The 25,660-nt window shown below is 45.6% G+C and overlaps 2 protein-coding genes across 17 annotated transcripts in view; one reads left to right on the forward strand and one right to left on the reverse strand.

Moving 5' to 3' along the window:
* HERC3 (HECT and RLD domain containing E3 ubiquitin protein ligase 3) overlaps positions 1-10,949 on the forward strand; it is a 43,584-nt gene extending 32,635 nt beyond the window's left edge. For 4 of the 5 annotated variants that reach the window (XM_064416906.1, XM_064416905.1, XM_064416907.1 and 1 more), the window contains 8 exons: positions 879-1,049; positions 1,668-1,811; positions 3,093-3,259; positions 4,361-4,427; positions 5,524-5,606; positions 7,685-7,868; positions 8,577-8,679; positions 9,133-10,949. In XM_064416906.1, the coding sequence (XP_064272976.1) occupies positions 879-1,049; positions 1,668-1,811; positions 3,093-3,259; positions 4,361-4,427; positions 5,524-5,606; positions 7,685-7,868; positions 8,577-8,679; positions 9,133-9,341 (1,128 nt within the window). In that variant the 3' untranslated portion in view covers positions 9,342-10,949. Of the gene's footprint in view, positions 1-878; positions 1,050-1,667; positions 1,812-3,092; positions 3,260-4,360; positions 4,428-5,523; positions 5,607-7,684; positions 7,869-8,576; positions 8,680-9,132 lie in introns of those variants that run through there. The other variant, XR_010360916.1, reaches the window with a different exon arrangement.
* Positions 9,473-25,660, reverse strand: part of FAM13A (family with sequence similarity 13 member A) — a 147,764-nt gene continuing 131,576 nt past the window's right edge. For 11 of the 12 annotated variants that reach the window (XM_064416910.1, XM_064416918.1, XM_064416912.1 and 8 more), the window contains 5 exons: positions 24,251-24,346; positions 22,609-22,692; positions 18,536-18,732; positions 17,764-17,865; positions 9,473-16,884 (listed from right to left, as the gene is read on the reverse strand). In XM_064416910.1, coding sequence (XP_064272980.1) covers positions 16,758-16,884; positions 17,764-17,865; positions 18,536-18,732; positions 22,609-22,692; positions 24,251-24,346 — 606 coding nt within the window. In that variant the 3' untranslated portion in view covers positions 9,473-16,757. The remainder of the gene's footprint in view (positions 16,885-17,763; positions 17,866-18,535; positions 18,733-22,608; positions 22,693-24,250; positions 24,347-25,660) is intronic. The other variant, XM_064416915.1, reaches the window with a different exon arrangement.

Raw genomic sequence — 25,660 nt, forward strand, 5'->3', positions numbered from 1 at the left:
TAATCATTCTCTCTCCCAGTTTTCCTGACACATTTCTTTTTCTCTGCTTTTTGCAATGATGCCTGCATGGAAAGGGTGTTAACTGGGAGCTGCTGTGCAACACTTTATTGTTTCCATAATACAGGAGAACAGTGAAGCTGGGGTGTAGCAATCTCTTTGCCCTGGATACTGCAGAGGCAGTGCTTGGTGTCTTTCCCTTCAAAATGTTTGTCTGGCACCATCAGGACTGTCAGATGTGCATGTGTTGGAAATTTAAACAGGGGAGGGGTAGTTACATATTTTTGATAATCCAAGGATAAGGAGTAAAGTGAGGAGCTGTAAGACTGAATAAGCAGGCAAAAGTCCAGGTAAGTGAACACTTGTTTTGACATTTCTGCCTGCTGCAGGAGTGCTTGTTCCTTCATTCTAACTGTGAGGTGAGTGTTGTAGACCAGCTGCTGATGCTGTTTTTGGTTGCAGGCAGCAGCTGTTGCCAGCAGCCCACCCACCCAGGTGCAGTGAGGGCACAGCCCCGGGCCCTCCAGGAGTGTGCTGACAGCAGGTGTCCAGCCCCAGCACCCTGTAGGTGGCAGCCAAGCCAGCTCACAGCCAGGCTGTGACAAGGACAGCTGGCCTCTGTGCCAGTGGAAATGTCCCAGTGCCAGGCACTGCTCACACAGGTCCCTCCTGAGACGGGCACAGCGTTGGGCACTGGCACACACTGGCAGGACATACAGGCACACACACACTGTACAGAGGGAGCATGGGATTCCTGAACCCTGGAGAAACCAAAAAGGCAGAAAGGAGCACCAGGCATGTAGTTGTTAACGGTTTTTCTTTCATAGGAAGAAAAAAAGGCTTAGGCATAGGCTGCTTTTCACTTCTCTTTTTATTTGCAGGTTGCAATAAATGGTGCAAATTTGCAGAATGTCTTCATGCTTCTCACCCTGGAGCCTCTGCTGGCCAGAAGCCCTTTCCTAGTACTTCATGTTCGCAGGAGTAACTTAGTTGGTGATGCTTTAAGGGAGTTGAGCATCCATTCAGACATTGACTTGAAAAAACCTCTCAAAGTAAGTTTCCCCCATATCTTTAGCACCCTCTCATTTAACAAACATTTCCGTAGCCTTTCAGCCATTCACATTACCTCTTCACCAGTGTGCAGTAATTTCTCCATAGGTGTTGCACACAGGAACATTTGGTCTGGTCAGTACAAGGATTGAGTCTTTCTTCTGACCCCTGGAGTGCTTTGGCAGTGGATAGTTTACAAGAAGGCAAGCACAGGGTGCTCTTCTCCTGGTGTGTTCAGTGTACAAGGACCAGGGGAGGAAGCATTTGTGATGTTATGCAATCTCTGTTTTGCCCTTCTGCAAGAGCAGGCTTTTTACAATAGGATGTGTTTAATCTCTGAGAGATTGCCACCATCTTCAGTACCTGCTGTCATGTTGCTGCTTTGATTGTTGGGACGACAGGCGGTTATTTGTGATTGGCATGAGGATTTAAACATTGTCAAAATAGCTGATTTGCCACCCCTGTTCCCTTTCTTTCCCTGCAGGCAGAGTACTGAAATGAGCTCATGCCGTGGGTTTGGGCATGTTGGTCAGATTGCTTTGTATGTCTCTCAGTTAGAGAGGTCTGATTCACTCAGTCTCAGCTCTGCATCCCTGTCACTGCCCCTGCTTTTTCTACAGGTTATCTTTGATGGTGAGGAAGCTGTTGATGCTGGAGGAGTGACAAAGGAATTTTTCCTCCTGTTGTTGAAAGAACTACTCAACCCTATCTATGGCATGTTCACTTACTACCCAGAGTCAAACCTGCTGTGGTTTTCAGACACGGTAAGCCCTTGCCCTCGGTACACGCAGGCTGGAATAATATGCTGCATTTAAATGACAAGGAAGTTATTGGCAAACTATGGGAAAGAAATGTTCTTCCTCCCATTTTCTACTCCTGATACAATGTGAACTCTATTTTCAGTTAGTATAAATAGGTCCATTAACCCTAGTAGAATGGTGATGGTTGTGCCTGTTAAAGACTTGGCTCTCTCTCTTTTTTCTTCTCCCATAATAAAACTTGTATTAAGGGTCAGGTGACAGGTAATAGAACTCTTGTTACCATCAATGTGATGGTCATGTGCTGTTTTACAGAATTAGAGGTTTAGGTGGTAATGGCATTAGAGTTCTGTGCTTCCCTTGCTGTTCACATAATTGCAGCCAATCCACTTAGCCAAGCATCACTATCGCCTTCAGGATCTAAAGTTGTTAATGCTTTATATGAGGAAGCTCTTAAGCAGCAAGGAGCATGGCTTGTAGTGGAAGGTTGTTGGTTTTGGAAGAATGTGGAGTGCAAGATCTGTACCTGTCAGATGGCTGGAGATGGTAGTTTGTCCTTTTCCTCACCTCCATAGGTAGGAAGGTGGGAAATGACATTGTAGGTCTTCCCTTAAGGTGAGGCTGTCCTGCTAGGGAAGTTACAGGGAAGGAAGTGGCCTGGTACCTTCTGTAACCTGTGAAGAGTATTACAGAGCATTCACTCCTAATGTCAGTGCTATAAAACAAGTCTTTTGGCACCAGGAGTGATGACTGTGTAAGCACTGGAAATGAGTTATTTAAGGAACTTGGGCAGCCAGCCTGGAAGTGACACAGCAGCGTGAGAGTCAGTGTGTGAGGAGAAGGAGGCCTGTGCTAGCACCTCTACTGGTGTGTCTGCCTGGGTAGAACTGTGCTGATGCAAAAGCTTTTAATAGAAAATAGGATGGGTAATGGGGAGAGATTGTTAACACATTTTATTGTAGTACATAGACAGTAAATGCTGAAGCACCGTTAGTGTCTAAACACAGAGGTGTTTAGAAAGGAACTAAAAGGAAGGTAAGATGGAAAGCTGCTGTTTCTACAGTGATCATGGCTTACAGAAGTAATAGAGCATGGTTTTTGAAAATTCATTTCTGTGCCACACACCACCAAGAAATTTTCAACCAGAATGGCACCTGATGGTGAGCTCTCTGAGTCTGTCCCAGTTGGAAAAGCAGGGTCTGGCTTCTTAGTGCATGGAGGAAAGGGTACTGTGCATTGCGCCAGTGACAGTGTGTCTCATCAGGATTTCTCTGTGTGGTTTTGCAGTGTTTTGTAGAACACAACTGGTTTCACTTGATTGGCATCATATGTGGTCTTGCAATCTACAATTTCACAGTGGTAGACCTTCACTTTCCCTTGGCTCTGTACAAAAAACTCTTGAATGTGAAGCCCTGCCTAGAGGATTTGAAGGAGCTGTCCCCTACAGAAGGAAGGTATGAAAATCAAAATTTGCAGCTTTTCTGGAAGGTAGACCATCCAGCTAAGAACAGGAAGTGCCAAAGCAGATAAAAGCTGATGAATAAAACACCTTCTAATCCTTTGAGTGACTGATTAATTTGGGTGACTGTGAAAACATAGGAGCTGGTGGTGGATTTTGTGTATGACTTCTCTCCCACAGGCTATTGGATCAATCTGCTTAGGCTCCCACCCTCCTGACCCCCAGACACTGGGTACCAACACAGCCAAAAGGACACCTCCCACACCCCCTTCTGAGAGCAGGAGTGGAAGCCTGTCCCTGCCCTGTGTGGTTGTGTGCATGATCCTGGATCCCAGCCTCAGCCTTTCACCTCGGGCCAGGCTCAGACTAGCAAGCAGGGAGTTGTGTGTAGGGCTGTGAATCATCCCATCCATGAGCCAGAGCAGCTCTGACCTGCTCCCATGACAGGACGAAGCTGAGTGGAGTGAAAGAATTACTTTTTCCAAGTGGTGTATTGAATCTTTTTTACCTAATTGCATAGGGATACTTTTTACCTAATTTCATAGGTTCACCCTGACACTGAGAAGTTAAGATCCCACTGTCTGACTGCTGTCTTATTACCATCTGATTCATCTACACAAAATGACAGCTGTATTTATCAATAGTGAGGTAAAATGCCAGGAAGACAGCAGCAGGACTTTGGAGGGGGTAGCAGAGTATTTTATCTATGATGGGCATACAGATAGTCCACATCTGTCTCTTCCTCGATTCCCTCAGACCTTGTGTGGTGATGACATAGAATTAGAACTAGGAATGTAGTTCTGTTCCAAACCCAGGATCATTAAAGATGATCCATGAACTAGGTAGTCATAGACTATTGATAGTTTCTGTAAACTGGCATTTATCCTGCTTCTAACAGAGCATCTCTTTATTTGAGGTGTATTTCTTTCTTACTGCTTTAGGTGACTCAGATACTCTCTCTTGCAATCTTGTTACCCACACGTATGATGCTGTTTACTTCTGCTGAGTTTGTTTTCCCTGTTAGAGGTATGGCTTTTAAAATATCTGATTATTCTTTTTTTTTTTTTTTTCTTTTCTTTCCTTGCTTGTTGTTTAGGAGTCTCCAGCAACTTTTAGATTACCCTGGGGAAGATGTGGAGGAGACATTCTGTTTGAATTTTACAGTAAGACACATTTGACATATCAGCTCTCTGATTGCTGTGGTACAGTTGAAGCCTATCTATGGTTTCATGTGTATTCTGGCTGATTCCAAATGCCTGTAGTGCATAGCCCATGCTCGTCTTAAAAGGTTCTTTGCTGTCAACTTCCTTCTTCTTTTGTATGTATGTGGTCCTAAAAAGTGAGCTAGTAAGTAGATTAAGCTGAGTGGTTTTCAAAACAGCCTTGTTGTCACTGTTCAAAGACCTGATGCTCTAACAGGTTGTGAGTGATGGGTTCGTCTTGATCTGGATCATTTTTTGACTCTCTGTCCAAGGCCTGCCCTGGGGCAAAACAAGGTATCATAAAACTGCTCCACACTGTGAAGAACCTTGCTGAGAAAGGAGAGTGGTGCCCATTTCCTTTTTGCATGAATGAGAGCACATAAACTCTTTTAGATCAAATGTACCTCTGGAGTGAGTCAGACCTGCACCTGACTGTGTCTGGTGCAGCTCAGAGCTGTAACTTGGGATGGGACAGTGGAGCCATTGTGATGGTAATGCAAGCTGTGTAAAAAAAGCATACCTTTAAAGTAACAAAAGAGACTCTTCTCCAAATTCTTTTTCACACATAAGGGCCTCTTTTGTCTATGACCCTTTCACATTCTTTTCAGATAACCAGTTTGTGTACAAAGTGTAGGTTTTTTTGGCTGGCAAAAGCAGAAAAATGTCCATGTCATTTATTCTTCCAGTGAGAGACGATGAATTAACCCAGTTAAAAAGGGAGTAATTTTTATTGCCAGAACTCGTGAGCTTAGTTTTAATTATCAATCTCTTGGGCCTTTTTCCCAGGAAATGTACCTAAAATAACTTTTATTTGTTTCTAAGTTCACATTTCAACTTAATAGCAGTCCAACAGCAAATGTAGGTGATGGAGGGTAGTGAAGCACACAGGCAACTTGGAGCAGAGAACAGAAGTTCCTGCACATACCATTTTCTCTGGCCCACCCTTTACATACCTCCTTAGTCCTCAGTTGTCTGAGTCTAAGAGGACTCTGTCTTTCTTATTGGCACATGCCCTGGAAAATACTTCTGGTAAAATTAATTTCCTGTTTTTGTACAGATCTGCAGGGAAAGCTATGGTGTGACAGAGCAGAAGAACCTGATTGAAGATGGAGATAAAATCCTGGTGCAGAAAGACAACAGGCAAGTTGGGCACCTGTGGGGATGGACTTGTGTTTGTGGCGAAGTCATGTGCCACAGAAACTCTGGATGAAGGGAAATGTGGGGGCTAATTAGCAGTCACTGCAAACAAATTTTAAGAGCAGTTGCTCAAAAGTTACTGGGCACTAGTAGCACTTGAACAAAAATCAAATCTTCATCATCTTTCCGTAAATGTTTGGAAAATGTACCATGCACTTGGATTGACATCTGCCCTATAAAAGGCCTCTGGGTAGACCCTTGGTAGTTTTTCTCATTTTAAGTAGACATTTGAGACGTTATTTTGGCCCAGGTTAATACCCCTGATGCCTCAGATGAGAACTGTATGTAACCAACAAAACTGAGCCTGGCAGACTTGTTTGTACTCCTCGTTCTGGAGCCGGAAACTTTCCTTTGAGCATGGCCTGACTCCCATCCCTGATCACAGCCAGAAGGACCTGCTGTACTTGGATCCCTTTCCATTTGACTGAACACCCCAGAGTTATTACTAGCACAGCTACCATTCCCTCCCCCTTTTTTTTTTTTTGTCCAGCTGCTGAACTATTTTCTTCCCATAATCTTGTAATTGGATTTCTACAAGTGCGTTTATTACTTGAAGCAGTGTTCACATTCTTTCTCTGCTGGCAAAACATTGTGATCCAGTGACTACTCAGCAGCATGGTTAGGGACTTGTACTAGGATTGCTGAAGACCTGGCTGGCAAGGCTGGAGATGATGTAATTTCCTATTAATCTGATTATTTAAAAGGGTTTTGAATGTGTCTGAAGCCATTGCTATAGCAAAAGCTTTGTCTTCGCTAACTTTTTACCTACTTTACTACTGCCCAAAATGGTGCAATTACAGCTAAAGAGCTGCCTCCATGCAAAACCCACATGGTTTTCTGTCTCCCTGCAAAGAGAAGATGGACTTCAGGTAAAACAGAGGATTGTTTAATCTACCCCTTCAACAGTGAAGGAAAGATAAAAATGCCAGCGTTAGAACCCCTTTAGGGTTTTTAGGTTGGGCATATACATTCAAAAGAAAACCTGCCTTTTTTTTACTGTATTCCATCCAGTACAAAGGAGCAAAGATGTTAGCTGAGAACACTTGGGAAGAGCACCAGGGTTAACTACTGGAACTGTTTATTAAGTCAGCATAGGAAGCAAGGGAAGAAATCCTTAAGGAGAAAGGCTAGTGTGTAGTTCCACCAGCTTAACATTCCAAAATTCAATTGCTTTATCCTGACTGGAGTTCTGAACTCAAGCTAACCTCTAAATCCAAGTCTAGACATGACTGTCAATTTACCTTACAGTGCTTAATGACTTCCTCCACTTCTACATTTAGAGGCCAGGGACCAATTTGCCACCCAATGGCCTGAGTAGTTTGTTGTGTGCATGTCTGTGGGCACTGCCCTTCCTGTGTGAGGAAAGTTCATTGGGAACTGGGAGAATGCACAGGGTTGCTGTAACTGACAAGTTCAGAGTAGGAAATGCCTGCATTTTCCCTTTCTCCTTTGGAGTTCATAAAATGCTCTTGATGCAGAGTTCATGACCGTAACAGCCGGAGAGGAATTAAGCAACAGTTAAGTGCTTAATCAGCTTGAATTTCCCTAATGCTCAGGTGACTATGGGGAAAATGACAATAAAACAAGTGGACTGGAAAATAACTCCCCTTTTGGTATATGATTTCTTAGTCCACGTTTTCAGTTTTGTTATTCTGCTTTATTATTTCCTTTTTACTTCCTCACCTGTCCCTTGTTGCTTTTGCGTAGTGTATGTGGTGAGAACTCCATGAGATTGCCAAAATGTTTCTTCCAGTTGTAACCTCCTCAGCTTTACTGGTGGCAGAGAACCTGGGGGCTCTCCCATGCCACCACTGCCAGGGAATAAGCAGACACCTGGTAGCCCTTGCTGCTGAACACTCCGTCCATGTTGCAGTGACTTGGTGAGAGGAGGGCAGTGGGTTAAGGCTGCTGGAGACTTTGCAAAACACTTCACCAGCATAACCAGGAAAACTTGGCGGTGCTGCTGCTCACACATATGATTAAAAGTGCTTTTCTCTGCCTGCTTTCTCTCAATGCATTAGGGAAGAGTTTGTCGAAGCCTACGTAAATTACATCTTCAACCTCTCCATCCAAGAGTGGTACACAGCCTTTTCTACTGGCTTCCTGAAAGTGTGTGGTGGGAAGGTCCTGGAACTCTTCCAGCCCACGGAGCTCAGGGCCATGATAGTTGGAAACAGTAACTACAACTGGGAGGAACTGGAGGAGGTAAAGCTTCCCTCTTGTACTATTTTTTATTTTGCACAGGTGCCAGGATTGTGCAGTTGTATGAGATGGGCATTATTCTGTGTCAGGAGATGGGATAAGCCACAATGCTTTTTTTTTTTCATGCTCCTTGTACACCTTGCTGTCACTCATGTGAAAAGTTTCTCACTGTGCTGGCCTGCTACAGGTAAAGCTCAGGGAGGAAATTCAGGATGAGGAAGGACAGGGAGAAAGACTTCCATCTGATTTTTTTAGGAATGAAATCTATGGCCAAAGGGAGGACACAAAGGCTCTTCACCTGTAGTAAAACTCCACTGCACAAGGACAAAAACTACACAAGAGTTCAAAGGGGAGTCTGGACACCCAGAAAGGGTTGTATCCTCTCAAAATCTGTAGACCAGCAGGTCACTCACCTGTACAGAGTGCATGATCCTGTTCATGAGTTCATCCTGAGAAAAAGCACTCCAGAATTACTCTCCACTCTTGTAATTAGCTGAAAAGCAGAAGGCTGGTGTCTGCCTTCCTCACATTGCCAGGAGAGCCCTTGCTGTGTCTTTGAGCCATACCATTGCCCATCACTCATCTCGTGTTCCCTTTCAAAGCTATCAGGCATAGATCTAATGTCAGATACTAGAAAAGATCAGGTCTGAGTTTTGCTTAGTCTTTGCTTTCTAGTGCCAGCTGAAAATGTGCTATTTTGGTTTTTAATAGAGTGCTGTCTATAAGGGAGACTACACTGCCACACACCCAACTGTGAGAATGTTCTGGGAGACCTTCCATGAATTTCCCTTGGAAAAGAAGAAGAAATTTCTCTGTAAGTATCTTGCAGTGGTGCAGCATCTCCTGGAATTGAAAGACTTGGGTGGGAGTGGTTGCAGAGCTTCATTGCATTGAGTTGGGTGATCCAGCGTGAGTGACAATATCTGCTGGTCACAGCTGGGGCTTCCCTCTGTTGTGGGTTTTTCCCTTCTCCCCTGCCCACCTAGCTGGCTCTAGGTGGCCCTGCTTGAGCAGGGGGTTGGCCCCAAGGACCTCCAGAGGTCCCTTCAGCCTCAGCCACTCAGATTCTGTGACTGCTGGAAGGATAAAGGCCAGTGTTCATGCCTGGCACTGGCCTTGCCTTGCTGCAGCTCCCCTGGGGGCCAGCCAGGCGCTGCATGGAGTCCAGTCAGGGTTTCAGCCCCTCCAGGCAGGTGGGGCTGAGCTTTGCCTGGCGGGAGGTCCCTCACCTGTCCCACCTGCCCGGCCTTCCTTGTGCCTCTCGCAGTGTTCCTGACGGGCAGCGACCGCATTCCCATCTACGGCATGTCCAGCCTGCGCATCATCATCCAGTCGACGCCCAGCGGGGAGCAGTACCTGCCCGTGGCTCACACGTGCTACAACCTGCTGGACCTGCCCAAGTACAGCAGCAAGGAGATCCTCAGCGCCCGCCTCGTGCAGGCCATCGACCACTATGAGGGCTTCAGCTTGGCCTGACCCCGCGGGGCTGGCACAGACTCTTGGGTGCTGAGCAGCAGAATGATGGGCTTGGGCTTTATTTTTGTAAGGGAATAGATCTGAACTACTTTTCTTCTTTTCTTTTTCTTTTTTTTTTTTTTTGGGGGGAGGGTGTGGGTAAATAGAAATAATAATAATAATAATAATACAGATAATGCAGTCTCAGCCTGATGCTGCCAGCATTTTGTGGGGCTTCAGCAGGGAGAGGCTCTTGCTTTGAATTTTTTCATCTACTGGACAAAACCAGTTCAGTGGGCATTTCTGTTGTTTCCCCTCCAACTTGACATCACTGCCCTCCTGGCAATTCCTTGTAGTTTGCTTTTGTTGCCCCCATGCACACACACTCTTACCTCTTTTTTTAGTTCAGTTCAAATATTTTGATGTCCCTTGCATTTAGGGTATGGTGGAAACAGGATGAAATAGCTATCTCTTCTTTGAAAAGCTGTGATTTTCCTCCCCACCCTTTTTTCCTCCCTTTTTAAATGCAAGCTGGTTCTTGCTTGCTTTGAATGGAACTGTCTCCTCTGCCCTTCAGTCCTTGGAGGATGGTATTGGGCTGGGATGTCATTTGTGACCCCAGAGCAGTGCTTTAGTGATGATCCTTTTTGCACCAGGATGTCTCATGGAAAATACGGTAGTTTACAGAGGTTAGTTTGTTTTTTTTCACTTGTCTTGAATTTTGTTTTCAAGCTTCTCAAAGAAGCCTCAGAATCCTTCTGGAGTGGGGTTTGTGTTCAGGCTTGTGGAAGCACAAACCCTGCCTATCACAGCAGGTTTCTCTGAATGCCTCCCTTGTGTTGTGTTACTGTCCTGGCAAGTCTGCAGTCTGGCTGCGTGGGCTGCCCTCTTTTTCCATCCCAACAGCCCTGCTACTCCAATACAAGGTGAGGTGGCTGCTTTTACTGCTGCCACCTTTGTCCAGAGGAGCTGTGTGTGTGGATGTGCGAGTGCAGGGCGTGTGGGTGTGGGAGGTGTGTGCAATCTCTCCAGTCTTGTCAGGTCAAAGAAAGAAGATCCCCATTTGAGTCATAGCCCCATGTCTGGAGATTGGTTTGATCTTTGCAGTTAGGTTTATTACTTTGCTGTTTGAGAACAGCCCTCTCAGTTGGCAACTGTTTGCCGGGGGCCTGAAAGACAATCTCTGTTAATTAGACTGAAAATGTAGAAAAATCTCTACCTAAATCTATCCTGTATGATTGGAGAGCTTTTGTTGTCTTTTCCTCAGTCTCACTGTCCCATTCAGTGAAGTTTGAATGATTATTCTCCCTTCCCCCCTGCCATTTTTCAGATCTTGATGTAAATCTCATTTTAAGCCTAGGGTGGTTTTGACATTGACTTGGTATTAGGACATAGTATTTATGCACCATGTTCAATTTACAGTATTGAACTTTGCACCTCGTAACAAAAGGTTTTAGGCTTCTGGATTTTTCTTTTTTTTTAAAAGACGAGCTGTGGGCTACATTGAGAGCTCCCCAGCCTCTTTCTAATGCAGCATTGAAGACAAATATACAATTATATCAAATGTTTATTTTCGATGTGTGTGTACATAGTACAGTATTATGCAATAAATTTGATGTTTAATTCTGATGGAGTGGCTGCCTGTCCATTTTGGGGAGCAAAGGAGAGGCTGCTCCAGGCACCAGCACTGCCTCTCCCCCTGTCCTGTCTCAGACAAAGGGAAGTCCTCCAAGGAAGAGCTTGGACTTGAGACCAGCCCTCAGTCATTCCATCAATGCATGTCTGGTTAGACACATATATTGCACATATTTATTTGTTTAGGTGGATGGATCATATGTAGACACAGGAATATGCACATATACTCTTATATACAATGAAATGTGTGCACATTACTGTGTGACCTGTATTATGGTGTAAGGTCTAGCTGCTCTTGTATCTAGTGTATATGCAGAGGTGCTGTGGCTCATGGGAGCCAAATCCAAGTGGCTGGCGGGAGATGTGCCGGCAGCCGGAAGCATCTTGGCCCTGGCTTTCCAGGCCAAGCCCAACAGCGAGATCTGGCTGGCTGCTGTGAAGCTCGAGTCGAGAACAGTGAGTATGAAAGAGCAAAGAGGCTGCTGGCAAAGGCTCGCAGCAGTGCCCTCAGAGCAAGGGTGTTCATGAAGTCTGTGGAGTTGGAATGGGTGCTTGGGAATACTGCTGCAGCCCAGGAGCTCTGTGAGGAAGCCCTGAAGCACTATGAGGGCTTCCCCAAGCTGTGGATGATGAAAGGACAAATTGAAAAACACAAAGCTGGTAGAGAAAGCACGGGAGGTTTATAATCAAGGGTTGAAGAAGTGCCCCCACTTCATACCCTTGTGGCTTTTGCTGTCCAGGCTGGAGGAGAAAGTCGTGCAGCTGACTAGAGCAAGAGCTGTCTTAGAAAAGTCTCGCCTGAAGAATCCAAAGAATCCAGACCTCTGGTTGGAGTCTGTATGCTTGGAGTACCAAGCTGGGCTGAAGAACATTGCTAACAGTCTGATGGCCAAGGCACTGCAAGAGTGCCCCAATTCAGGAATCCTGTGGTCAGAAGCAATTTTCCTTGAAGCATGACCGCAATGGAAGACCAAGAGTGTGGATGCTCTCAAGAAGTGTGAACATGCCCCATGTGTCCTACTGGCTGTGGCCAAGCTGTTCTGGAGTGAGCATAAAATAGCCAAGGCCAGAGAGTGATTCCACCGCACAGTGAAGATTGACTCTGACCTGGGGGATGCCTGGGCCTTCTTTTACAAATTTGAGCTCCAGCACGGCACAAAGGGAAAACAAAAAGAGGTGAGGGAGCACTGTGAGAATGCTGAACCTCACCACAGGGAGCTCTGGTCTGATGTCTCCAAGGCCATACAGAACTGGCAGAAAAAGACTGAAGAAATTCTTGTGCTTGTGGCAGCCAAGCTGAAAAATACATTCTAGAGCGTGCTAGCCTCAGCTGCCTCAGAGGTCTCTGTAGGACTTAACTGGCCCACTCAGTGACACAGATTTCGAAGGACAGCGTTGGGGGTTAGGTTTCTTTCCTTTTGTTCCTTTTTACTTACAGAATTTTTTCCCTTAAGTTGCTAGGAATCATTAACGACTGGGTACTTCCGAAAAAAAAGACGTGGCCAAGCTCAGGGGAGGAGGACATCTGGTTGCATTTCTCTTATCTGGGAGTTTCTCTCCTAAAGGAGAGAGATACCTCAAGAATTCAGAAGGTAAAGGGTGGGGCTGGGGCAGCTGCTGGCTAGCTCTCTCTTTTGGCTTTAGAGGAGGATGGTTGGAGCTGCTGCTTGGGGAAGGGAATTTGCTGCTGCTGCTGGAGCCCAGCTTAGAGCTGCTTCTTCTGCCGTGGGGTGAGCCTCTGCTTGTGAGAGCAGCCACTGAACTGAGACCTTATGAACACCCACCTCACTGAGAGAGGGACCTGTCCCCATCTGCTCGGGTGCCCGGGATCCTGAGCTTGCCCCTCTCCGCCCTGCTGGGAGCTGTGCCACCTCTGTCCCACCCCTGCTGCCTCTTTGGCACTGCTCTGAGCTGTCCTGCACTGTGGCCCCTCACCCCCTGCCTGCCCCAGGCATCCTGCAGTTCCAGCCACAGCTCTGGAACAGCTTCTGATACATCTCCTCTACCACCCGGGATTTTTATTCCTGCTGTCCCAGCTTGCTGCTTCTGAGAGTCCTGCTGGGACACTGGGATCAGCTGCCCTGGGGGTTTCCCTTCAAAGCACTTTTTGTTCCTGTCTGTCAGCCCAGTTAACACCCCCTCCCCCAGAATCCGAGGAGATCCCATCTCAGGAGATGGGAAGTCAGCACCTCTGAAAAGCCAAGCCCCAGGTCAGCACGCAAGTCCTCTGGCCTGTTTGGAAATATAAAATTCAGTCTTTGCTGGTTTTATATGGAACAGGCAATTCTGCAATTAATAAAAAAACCAAACCAAGCTGTCAGTCCCCATCCCCAAGTGCTTTCACTAACACATCTCTGCCTTACCCAATGTCCTGGTGTGCTTGTATCCCCAATCATCTGTTCTGTATATGCTGGGGATTAAGTTCTACACCTTTAAGGCTGGTTCCAAGAGCGAAGGGGGCGGCAGGATAAGCACAGTTTGTTATCAGAAGCTGCACTGGCTGCCCCGCATCCCGCTCCTGGACTGTGTCGTCTGCAGAATGGACAGGGGGACAGAGCTCTCTTTTAATTTTTAGTTAGTTTTTAGCTGGCTGAGGCAGAGAAGTTCCCTGGACTGTGGCTTTTCCTTTTCTTGGAACTGTTCACAACTGCTTTGGACCAACATCGCAGAAGAACACTGGGAGTTCACGCCTGTGGCACACCGGGGCTGGGACACTGCATTCCAGCGCCAGAGGGACTGAGAGACACGCAGTGAGCTGAGCTACACCCCACAAAAAGAACCTTCTGAATCTGCCATCACTTCAGAACAACAAGAGGTTTTATTGTTTGGTATTGTTCATTTTTTATGTTTGTTGGTGCTTTGCTTTTTAAATAAACAGGTTTTTTCCACATTTCTCCAAGGACATCTTTTCCCTAACCAGTTGGGGCAATTTGCCCTAACCAGGACACCCACCCTGACCAGCAAAGGGCACATGCAGCCCATGACCACCTTTGGAAGAGTTCAAGGGATCCTGAAGACACCAAAATAGAAGCAATTTTGGCAAGAACACACACAGCACACATAGCAAGTGAAAAGGGATGAAGTACCCTTACGTAAGTACCACAAACTAAATACGACTATTTGTGAACCCACTAGCCCTTAATAAAGAAGGAAGGGGGAGAAGTTGTTCTGGGAGTCCTTTTGGCTCCTCTGGTGTGACATGCATGAGGCCTGGCTACAACCAACACTGGATTTCATCTTGCTTATTTGGTTTCCGTACATGGGCAGTGATCCCCTGGGGAGCTGAAGAAAGCATTACAGAAGTGCCCTCCCTTGGTATCAGGGTGGAGCCTGGCACAGGGTAGACCATGGAGTGCACATAAGCCTCTGGAGTGAGCCCAGGTGTCTCAGGATGGTGGAATTGTGAGCTGTCAGTGACTTGGTGTCCCTGAACTTGGGGCCTTTTTCTCCTTCAGGCAGCACCTGTTTGATATGAACACCTTGTTGGGGGTTAGGTTCATTTTCTTTTGTTCCTTCTTACCTACAGAATTTTTCCCATAAATTGCAAAGAAACATTAACTACTGGGTACTTATGGGTACTTAAGAAAAACAAGTAAGCAGCCAAGCTCAGGTATCTGGTAGCACTTCTCTCATCTTGGGGGGGTTTCGCTCCTAGGGGTAGAGATACCCTGAGAATTGGGCAGTAAAGGGGTGGGGGCAGTGGCTGGTCCCACTCTCTCCCTCTCAGCATCAGAGGCCAGTCGAGCTGTTGCTTACTGGGGGGAGAATTCACTGCCACTGTCAGAGCCCAGCCCAGAGCTGCTTCTTCCTTTCTGGGTGAGCCTCTGCTCATGAGAGCAGCCACTGAACTGAGACCTTATGAACACCCACCTCACTGAGAGAGGGACCTGTCCCCATCTGCTCGGGTGCCCGGGATCCTGAGCTCGCCCCTCTCCGCCCTGCTGGGAGCTGTGCCACCTCTGTCCCATCCTCACTGCCTCTTTGGCACTGCTCCGAGCTGTCCTGCACTGTGGCCCCTCACGCCCTGCCTGCTCAGGCATCCCGCGGTTCCAGCCACAGCTCCGGAACAGCTTCTGATACATCTCCTCTACCACCCCAGGACTGTTTTACTCTTTTTTATGGGAGTCCTGCTGGGGCATGGGATCGGCTGCCCCAGGGTTTGTGGAGCAGAGCCTCTCTCCCTCCCTCCCTTCCCGTCTGGGCCCAGCCGCCATCACGGCGCTCCCTGAGCCCGCGCACAGCGCCCCCTGCAGGCGCGGGGGAGTCACCGCCCTGCCGCCCGGCCGGGAGCCAGCAGCGCCCCTGCTGGCCGCGCCTGGAACTGCACCCCAAGGCACAGCGCCTGCGGCCCAGAGGGGCTGGGACTGGCTTTGGGCTCTGCTTGGGGTTAGTGCTGCGGTGTCGTTGTTTGTCTGCTTTATTATACACACTAGTAAAGAACTGTCATTCCTATCCTCATATCTTGGCCTGAGAGCCCCTTAATTTCAAAAATTATAGTAATTCAGAGGGAGGGGGTTTACATTTTCCATTCCAAGTGAGGTTCCTTCCTTTCTTGGCAGACACCAGTCTTTCAAACCAAGACACATCTGAATCAGGTGTCCCAGGACTTTCATTTCTGAACGTCACAAATTTGGAAACAATAAATTGTCAAAGCTTGTACTCTAGACAGGTGCCCTTTCCACAGGCAGAGCACAGCTCTGTGCTCTCAGTTCCCTGTGGTATTCTCTGTACTTCCTACACTGGGAAGAAAAGCCCATCCTCTGCTGCCACCATCAGCATTGCTGCTGCAGCCCACACAGGGGTGATGTGCACAAAAGAAGAAAATTTAGGTGAGTGAGTTTGTGGGACACCTCTGTGGACTCTTCAGCTTGGGTTCAGGTGTTTGTATCATGATGAAGCACACGTACTAATGGGGTGGGTCTTCCAGATATCCACCACATATTTGACACCAGATATTTAACCAACCACCAAAATTCCAAGTGATTCTCACTTAAAGCATTTAAAACCTCTTCTCTTCCCTGTTGCCCAAATGTGGTCAGAAGGTCTCCGTATCACCCTCCAAGCAGAACAAGCTGGTAAGAACCTGGCTGCATGGCTCATTTTCATTACTATCCCAAACATGCAAGTACTTCCTTTACTTCGGTTGAATTGGCCATCAAAAACATGGGAAGAAAACTCAAGCCTGGATAAAACTGCAACTCACACCAGCTCTGCCTGATGACCAGGAGATTATTACAGCATTTCTCTAGAGCAACAGAAGATGCTGGACTCCAAACAGGTCAAAAGTCTGAGCAAATCTTTACTGTAGCTACAAGAGAACAGTCTTGGTGCTGCCTGACCTGTGTCCTAACATGATATTGGTCAGGGCACTTGTCTGTTCAACTCAAATAGAAGCTATTTGATGATTTCATTACTCAAGATTGAAGTAAGTAAGATTGCCTCTTGCTATAATATCCTGGGAAAAAAGAACAGCATGGCTGGCTTTGATATTCTAAATTTTACAGGATCTGTAAGCAAATCAATACAGAAGGATCCCTTCAGTGCAGTCACTGAGCGCAGTGTTGTGTCTCCTACACTGGCAAACTCCATTTTGGGCATCAGGCCTGGAGAAACAGTGGGCAACAGCAAATGTAGAGAGTTACAGAAATCCACCTTTCTTCCCGCTCCCACCTCTGGGAATGACCCTTCAGTTCCCAGGGAGCTCCTCAGCTCTTCCAGTCAGGCTCCTGCTGCATCCACTTCATGCATTTGTCCGTTTGGTGCTCTCTCCTCGTTGTTTATTGGCAAAAACAATCTCCTCCTTTACATGATCTTGGAGCTAATATCTCTCTTACTGATCAGGACTTCCAGCAGCCTCAGCTTGGCCTTAACCTGCTTGTATTCACTGTACTCTTCAGCCATGGGAGTGCGGTCTTCTTTCTGCACATTCCTAGTGGGAGTGAAAGCAGACCATGAAGATTTCTGTAACAGGAAGCCTCCCTCAGTAGCCTCCCTCTGTCCACCAACAAGACCTACAAAGCAGCTCCTCTCCCCCACTCCTGATCAGGGAACAAGACCAAAACATTTATCCTTTGAGAGAAAAAACAAACAAACAAACAAAGGGGCAAACAAGCTGCTCCAACAAAGCGTGGGATGCTTGTGTACTGAGGCTGAGCACAACCCCACAGTTCCAAATGCAAAATCCTACTTGAAACATGCCCTGCTTCCCTAAAATCACCAGCTCTGCAAAACAGCTGGAAAACACTTCAGGAGCCATCTGAGTGTGAGCCTGTGAGCCTGGCAAAATAAAATACACTCTCCTGTGTCTGGGCACCACAGCACTTACACGAACAGGCACACTCATGCAAAAGAAAGATGGTATTTGATCATATTGCTCTTGGCTTACAGAAGAATTTTAAATTTTTAACGATTTTAAAAAAGCCCCTAAGGATGATGGCTGGTAGCAAGAAACAGACAAGATAATTTAAGAGTATATATACATGCAAACATTCTATCAGCTTGTTAATGAGGGACGTTTTCTTTAAAATATAAAACCAGTTACACTAAGGCAGAAATACTTGATAAAACTAGTGTCTGAATAGCTCACAGATATGCAAGAATAGGACAGAAATCACTAGGGGAAAGAAATAGTTATTTATACATTGAATAACTCTTCCACCATTCTAAATGTGGGTAAAGCAATGATAATGAATGTGAAGAAGAAATACGTAATACTAAATTCAGGTAACTTTCTGTATTTGGAGATCATTTAGATGCAAAACAGATTAAAAGTAGCTGAAGAACAGAGAGGCAGCTGAGAAATTGTTACCTTCCGTTTTGTCGGAAAAAGTTATCTTCAAAGTCTCTCAATTTTTTTCTGATTCGTTTTTTCTCTTCCCTGACTTCTTGGAGCTGCTCTAACAGTTCAGGGCTGTTGGGTTTAAAGATAAATGAGATTATCCAAATCAAACAAACACAATAAAAACAGGAAAACATACAATAAACCTACAGATGTTTAGCTGTACATATGCCAAGCAATGGAGCTGCTCCTGGAAGCAGCTCTGGCAGCCTCAAATTACTTGAAACAAAAAGCTCTGAGTTTAGTGCAGCAAAATGATCATAAGCTGCAGCTTCTAAGGAGGTCAAGTGTGCACTTCACAATTTACCACTAACTTCTGTGAAACTTATCTTCTGCAGATGGGCCTGGGTTTGGTGACTTTTTATAGGATCAAATTTAATGGTTACAACTTAGGGCTACCACCCACATGTGTTTGCACCAAACTTGAAACTAGCAAAGCTAGTTCCACTTGACCTCTCCAAAACATGAAAAACCTTCTGGAGTGCAGGGTTTTCATAATAAAGACTTGCCACTAGTGGAGTTACTACTTAGAGATGGAATCCAAAGGTGCATAAGCTAAGGATCAGGACAAGGTAGTTTCTTTCCAAATCCTTTCTATGAGGGTCAATTGCATTTAAAAATGAAACATGAAAACTTACGGCTCAGATCATAAATAGAAAAAACCCTAGAACACTCTTCTGACAAATAAAATGCTATCTTAGCAAGAAATAACTTTTTGTAGTTGCCTGTGAATTCAACATACATGGATGCTTCATGGAGATTTGAAAGCCCCATATCCTGACTGCTCCTAGATGGCATCTTATCATCCACCGGGGAAACAAAGCCGTCAGCATCATCTTCTAGTTGATCCAAGAAGCTGCGCACACTGACATCTGTTTTTAAGGTAATTGTGAGATCCGGCTTCACATTGCTGTCCTCCTCAGACCCCTCCTCTTCTTCCTACACACAGGGACAGAGCACCCCCACAAGAAGACAGGTTATTGCTTCCCTTCTCAGGAACAGGCTCCTCCTCTCACCACATGCACTCGGGAACAAGAAGTGGAAAGGCAGAGCAAACACTTCAATTGCCAAGCAATACACAGGACACCAGAAGACCATCAGTAAGACATCCTAGAACCAAAGCATGACAGAGAAATTGCCACCACAAACTCAGATTGGTTAAGGAGACCCAGAGCGACACAACTAAGAGAAAAAAAATACTTGGGATTCAGAACAACCTGTTGCTTTGTTTAGTTTGTGAATTCTGACGAAAATGAACCCATTTACAGATGTTACACATATTGTCCAAAGCACGCCAGCCATCCTCTGCATTTCCCTGCAAACATTTCCTAGCATAGAGACTGCCAAGTTAAAATGTGGAATTTTCTTTCAAAAGATGCAGCTCAACAGCTCTCTCTAATGGCTGAATTCAAGACCTGAAATGCTCATACAGTCATACCAGTGAGCTCAGATGAGTCTTGCAATTACCTAAATGTGGGATATGATTGAGTGTAAAAGGACTGCTGCTGCTAATATGTTCAAACATTAGCTATGACCATTTTGCTGGAATACACTAAAAATTGAACTGGAAACTCTGCACAGTCCAATTTCCCACTTCCTCAATGCACACTGATGAATTGGTTGTATTCCAATTAAAAAAAAAATAAAATTAGAGGCATGAGATTTGAAAGTCCCTGCTGCACTTGGTATTCATCAGTTCACTGTGTTCTCAAAAGTAGGGCTTGTCCTGAGACACTGTCCCGAAATAATTTTAATTATCAGGGAACGAGGCCCAGTCTCTTATTTCTAGAAGGCAGTTTTCAACCTTAATGTAAGGAATGAGGCTACTTAGAGAAAGCAGCAAATGTCAGCATGGACCGTAAAGTATGTATGTATGTGTGTGTAAATGTATTTATTTTACAGCCATGTAACTCTAGCCAGGAAGGATCTAAGCACATGAATATCTTTAAAAGCTTTTGGGGCTAATATCACCAAAGTCTTCAAGACAAAATATATTGTAGCACTGGGATCAAAAGCAGACTTTTTTTTGTTATTTTTTTCATGTAATTCCTTGTGAAAAGTTCAACTATTCCTAAGAGACTGGTCCCATATTTCAAGCAAAGGGAGAAGGCAACACCAAAGCTGGCTTAGTCCCGTTTAACCCTCAGTGATTTATAAATGCACACATTTAAATTAAATTATAGTTTGCCCAGAGTTTTCTTTTTAATTCAAAGCTCTAGGCCACAATGATACATTGCAAAGCTACAGGTTGAAAATTACAATCAAGATTGAGGCTGGAGGGTGAAAAAAACATTATCTGGGAAGAAGTTTTGAGTAGCAATAATAACAAAAGATATAGAGAATTTGAATGCATTTTAGGAAAATCTGCAGGGAACTTGTGGAAGTTGAAGCAATATTTAGCACGTGATTAGACAAGACCCATTTCTCCACACATCAGCTGAACAGTTTAAACAGAAAGCACAAACCAGCAGCCATGTACTGTTCTTAAACCCTACCAACAACTCCAGGCTGAACTGGGGAGGGGAGACCACCTTTCACTGCCATTTCCCTGTCCCCAGGTGTGCCACCCTGCCCAGACTGGGGCAGCAGGAGAACATGGACCCTGCCTTGCCGTGGAGGAGGATTTGCTAAGTCAGTCTAAGCAGTGAAAGCAGTGCACCTTGCTTTAGAGGAATCTCTCTGGCAACAAAGGAGGAGCTCCCATGCCCTTTTCTGGGAGAGCTCCTGGAAAGACAGCAAAGGGACAACTGCCATAAGCAATGTGACAAAGCTGCTCCTGGGGACTGATGCAAGGTGTTTTCCTCACAGATCCCCTTGAGCCTGTCTTGCCTTGCTGCAGACACAGTGTGCTGTCCGAGCCAGCAAGCAGCTCAGGAGCCAGCCTCCTGCCATGGGAGGCCAAAGGAGGAAAAGAAAGTGTAGGAATTTCATTTAGACCTCAGAGCTAACACACTGCATCTGGCTGTCACAAGACCTCTGAAATAATTTTGCTCTTAAATACAAAGGAGTGAATTAAAAGGATTCTTAACCAGAACTCCAACAGAAAAGGCCCTCTAAGGCCTTCCCTCTAAAGTCTCACACAGGAACCTCACTTTAACCTGCAGCAACACTTACACCTTGAACCAGAATAATCTTCATACACAAGATTCACATAGCATGCACCTGCTTGGATTGTTAGGCAATCATGAGGCATTCCAGAGTTCAAAATGTCAAATCCCCAGAGTATACTATCATCGGCACTCCCACAAAGCAAGAATCTTAACCACTTTTCCAACACAACATTCAAGACATTGCACCAAAATGTTTGGTAAGGTCACCTCAAAACACCCTTTTAGTCAACTGTCCCAAATGCTCAAAGAAAAACTCACACAGAAACACAAAAATACTGACACTGTCAGTGGCCTGTCAAGTATTTCCCTGCCCAGTGGACCTATGCAGGAGCTAAGTTTTGGGGCCTTTTGCTAATTTCCTCTCTTTACTTCTGGGTGTAGTTCAGTATAAACCCGCCAGATGCAGCTCCACAGAGCCCCACTTACGTGTTAATAGGCACATCATGTTAACAGGCTTAAGGCTGTCATCCTGATCTTCTGCCACAACCCCTCCAGGTCTGCATTCCCTGCAGGACACTGCTGAACTGGTTTGGTGCTGCCCTGGCACAGCACCAGCCCATGCTGGCCATCATTGACCAGAGATCACCATAATTGCCAGCCCTAAGTTCTCACACTGGGTGCAAGTAGAGGTGGAGAAAAAATGACACACTAAAACAAAAAAACAACACTCCCCACCAGACCAGTACTGCAGATTTGATCCAGCAGTTATCTAGAAAATACTAAGAAGCTCAGTGATCATTAACCAGCTTCCAAACAGCAGCTTAACATCTTCAATCTGCAATCTGGTATTAAAGAATATGTGCCTCGAATAGTCCATTAATATACAATCCACTGGGCTCAATCACCTCGGATCTCTAAGTCTGCAGTACTTACATTTAACCAGGCTCTGGCTGGATAACAGAAATACGACCTAAATGTGCTGAAGCACTCTTCTCCCTTGTTACACTGCAAGGGTAGAGAAAACAAGCCAGGAACCAGCTCCACACTGCGTGTCCTGGTCTGCTGTTGGACTTTACTCCTCAGGGGAAGGGCCAGTATCATAGCCATCTTCCCCACCCCGAATTATTACTCCACAGCAGCACAAGAAGAAACACAACAATCCTGCCATCCAAATCTGACCAAGTATCAACTAGCAGAACCAAGCTGCTCTTACTTCCATCCTCATTAAGTTAAAAACGCCCTGCACAAGGTGGTGAAAAAGAGCCTGGATAAAACAAGTGGAGGGGAGCAGGTAAGGATCCCGTAAGTGCCCCAGCTGGCTCCACGTGCGAGGGTTAGTTTTGTGAGAGCTCATTCCTGCCACGGTGCTGTGAGCAAGCCACAGAGCCTGGGAGTGAGAGAAACTACTGCAAAACAAGTTAGTGTCTTTTAAAAGAAAGGAGGAAAGCAAGAAAAAAAGCAAGGTACATGGGTAACTGTGATTAAAAAAAAAAAATTTTAAGCAAAATAAAATACATTATATGCAGATGGAGGGGAAAGGAGGACAGGAAAGAATGCAAAGCCAAGGAAACACTGTAGTCTTATCTACAACAAGGGAAGAATTTGATCAGAATTGGCGAGGCTTAAAGCAGCTACTGATTTTTCAGGAGGACACTGCAAAAAAATCAACACTGATAAAAAAAAATCAATCAACCATTCTGTTTCATTGGTATAAGGGGAAAGTTGATGCAAACTGAGCAATTAGTTAGCAGCTGGAGGTCTTCACCTTTATCTCCTTGAAGAAGGAAGCTGTTTCGCCCTCGATAATTGGCTGCAGCAAAGGGCTTCTCCGCTTGCTGGAGGGGGAACCCTGTGACAGGTGTTAACAAGTATGTTACATTGTGAACCCCTTTCTCCTCCACCACCTGCTCTCAGCTCATTCTCACCCACACATTCACTCTCAGCTCATCGCTGGACCACCAGGAGAAATACCTTCTCAAGGAAGAAAAACAGGCCTGGCAAACCCCCTGAACCTTGGGCTGTTTTCTCTTAAGATGTTGCTTAGCAAAGGACATCACTGCCAATCTGTTTTTAAAAAGAAACTTAGATGATTATTAGCTGGGTAGTGACTATGAGGCAAAGGCTGCGAGAAAGTAATCCCCAGCCTGAGGCCCATACACACACAGTGTATTTGTGTGGCTCTCCAGAGCTCCAGGGTAAGCTCAGCCAGGCTCTCCAGATTTGCTTTCCAGGAGACTGATTCCCCACCAAAGTACCTACTGATGGAGAGATAGATTTTCAAATGCATCCTGTCTCTCTATGAACCTCTCACTGTTTTCACTCAGAAAACTAGGGAAAAAAACCAGTCTCATCTCTCCTCTGCTAGCCTCTGGATTTTCAGTTTTGTGCCTTAACAGGGCCCGGGCTCTCTTTGACAGCTTTGCATTAAACTGCCCATGCACACCTACACAGCTTCCTCCTCGACTGCCAGCACTGTCTTCACAGCACACATTTTGGGGACTATTTTGCATATTCCAGGAGGAGCAGCTTTTTATTTCGTTTTAAATGCAGGACCAGGAACACTTCCCAGCATTTGCAGAAAAAAGCCCCCCTGCTCAGTGACACTGCACTTGGTAATGCTATGCCAGCCAATTCCCTTCACTGGCCTTCTACAGAAAGTGGGCAGGACATGAGCACTGCTCAGGAAAAGCAAAAAAAAATGCATACATGACAGACAGAGTAAACAGGAACTTTGATAAAAGAACTCTCTTTCCATAGTTAGGCTTGAAGTATTCTGTGTGGGTTTTTTAGATTAATTAATTTTTAAAAACTGGACTACACAAATTGTCTAAAATTAAAGACAGTGAATTTTCTCCCTAGAGGGGTGTATTGGGTTCCTTGCTGGTGGCAAAACACCACCTTGAAAGAGGGAATATCCACCACTTAGAGGATCTCTTTAATACAAATTAAGTGTTAGAAGACTGAGGGCCCCTTCTTTCAGCCAAGGACACGCCTGGCATCTCCTGTGGGATCTACTCAAGTCTGTGTACAGGAACCCTGTACATACAACCCTGTGGAACCAAGCAGCATGGAAGACCTACAGCTCAGCATGGGTTGGTATGGAAAAAGAAGTGAGGCTGTACCAAACAGAGGATGGATGAAATAACAGCAGCAGCCTAATGAAAGAGAAGAAACAATACAAGGTGAGATGTGCCCTGTGGCTCACAGATGGGCACTCAAGTCCCTTGACCAGCTTTGCCCAGCTTCGGTATTAAGTGTGTCATTGATTCACTCATTTGTTTGATCTTTAAGTGATAAGGGAGGTTGGGACTTAGCCTTAGTGATTGTGTTGTAAGCAAAAGTGTGGTGATTTCTGCTTCCTCAGCTTGAAACCAAAGAAATACCCCACAAAAGAGTGCTCTACTCACAATAATAGGGATGGTGTTGGCTCTGGAGAGGATCTGTTTGACCAAGCGATACCTGTCATACAACGGCTTCATCACCTGCCGCTCATTTTTGGTAACCTGAAAAGGAAAAAGAGGAGACATCCATGAAGCCTACAACAAATACTCCAATCTAGAATTCATGTGCCTGTGATCACCCTCAGTCTGAGTGGCTCAAAGAGACTTGTATGGGGATGACAGAAGAGCAGAATTAGCCCTGAAATTTTGTCCATCACTGCATCGCCTGTGCCTGGTACCACCTGAAGCTGTGTGGGGTGTCTTGTAAAGGGGCTGTAAGAGACAAGTGATTTAAATGACCAGTCAGGGATCAGACGTCCACAGCACAAAATGACCTGTGGAGGCAGCACTCTGTGCTTGCAGTCACGTCTGCCACTGTAAGCACCAGATGAGCTTTCCCATCCTTGTTCTCGTGGCTGGCCCTCAACAGCCGTGTTCGTGACCCATGAAAAGAGAAAGCAGCTGCACTGACTGGATGTTGCAATGTGAGGAGACTTCCCTTGAGTACGGTAAACTAGAGATTTCACAACAGCTGACTTTCTGGCTTTGCTATTCCTCCTAATTTCCTGTACAAGCCTCTTTTTAGCCCCCTAAGCTTGTCCTCCATCCCTCCTCACAGCCACTTTGCTGGGAAGGATTCACTACAATGCTTGGAAGGGATGAAGGTGCCAGGGCTGTGTGGCACAGAGAAGAGAGAACAGTGCTGATGTCCACCTCAGGTGTTCCTTACATTGCTTTGTCCTTAACTCCACTCCTTACTGCTTGTTGTGCTCCCTCCCCAGTTTTGAGAGCATTACAAACTGAATGTTTTCTTTCAGATTCAAGGTAGGTATTATTTTTTCAGTGTTTTCTTACAGCACATTAGAAAACAAACAAAATCCTCAGCAATACCTGATCATCATTCAGCACTGTCTGACCCACATCCTATAAGAGTCCTTCCATTAGATCTTTTGTCTAACTTTAGATTATAAAGCTCTTATGAGGAAGCTTTAACTGATGTCATGCCTTTCTACTTGCTGCTAATCACCAGAGCACCTGAATAACTGCCATATAAAAATCAGCATCAACAGAGTAACCCCCAGGGAGCTTTGTGCAGTCTCTCTTTCTACAACAGTAACAGGAGAAAAGGGAATACAGCTTGAGAGAGTGAGGCAATTTTAATCTGCCTTTTATTTTGTCTGCAGTTAACTTTCACTGGCATAATCTTTCTAAAGCTTTTACATCCTCCCTCCAGAGAAAGAGACAGTTTTGGCTTGGGAGGCGCAGAAAGGCTGTAAGTATTGCCAGGATTGGGATGGCAGGGATGAACTCTAAGACTGTGGAGGTAGCATCCATCTTCCTCCTGATAACCAAGCCTATGTTGGGTGCTAATGAACA

Source organism: Passer domesticus, chromosome 4 (genome assembly GCF_036417665.1).
Source record: "Passer domesticus isolate bPasDom1 chromosome 4, bPasDom1.hap1, whole genome shotgun sequence".
Taxonomy (NCBI): Eukaryota; Metazoa; Chordata; class Aves; order Passeriformes; family Passeridae; genus Passer; species Passer domesticus.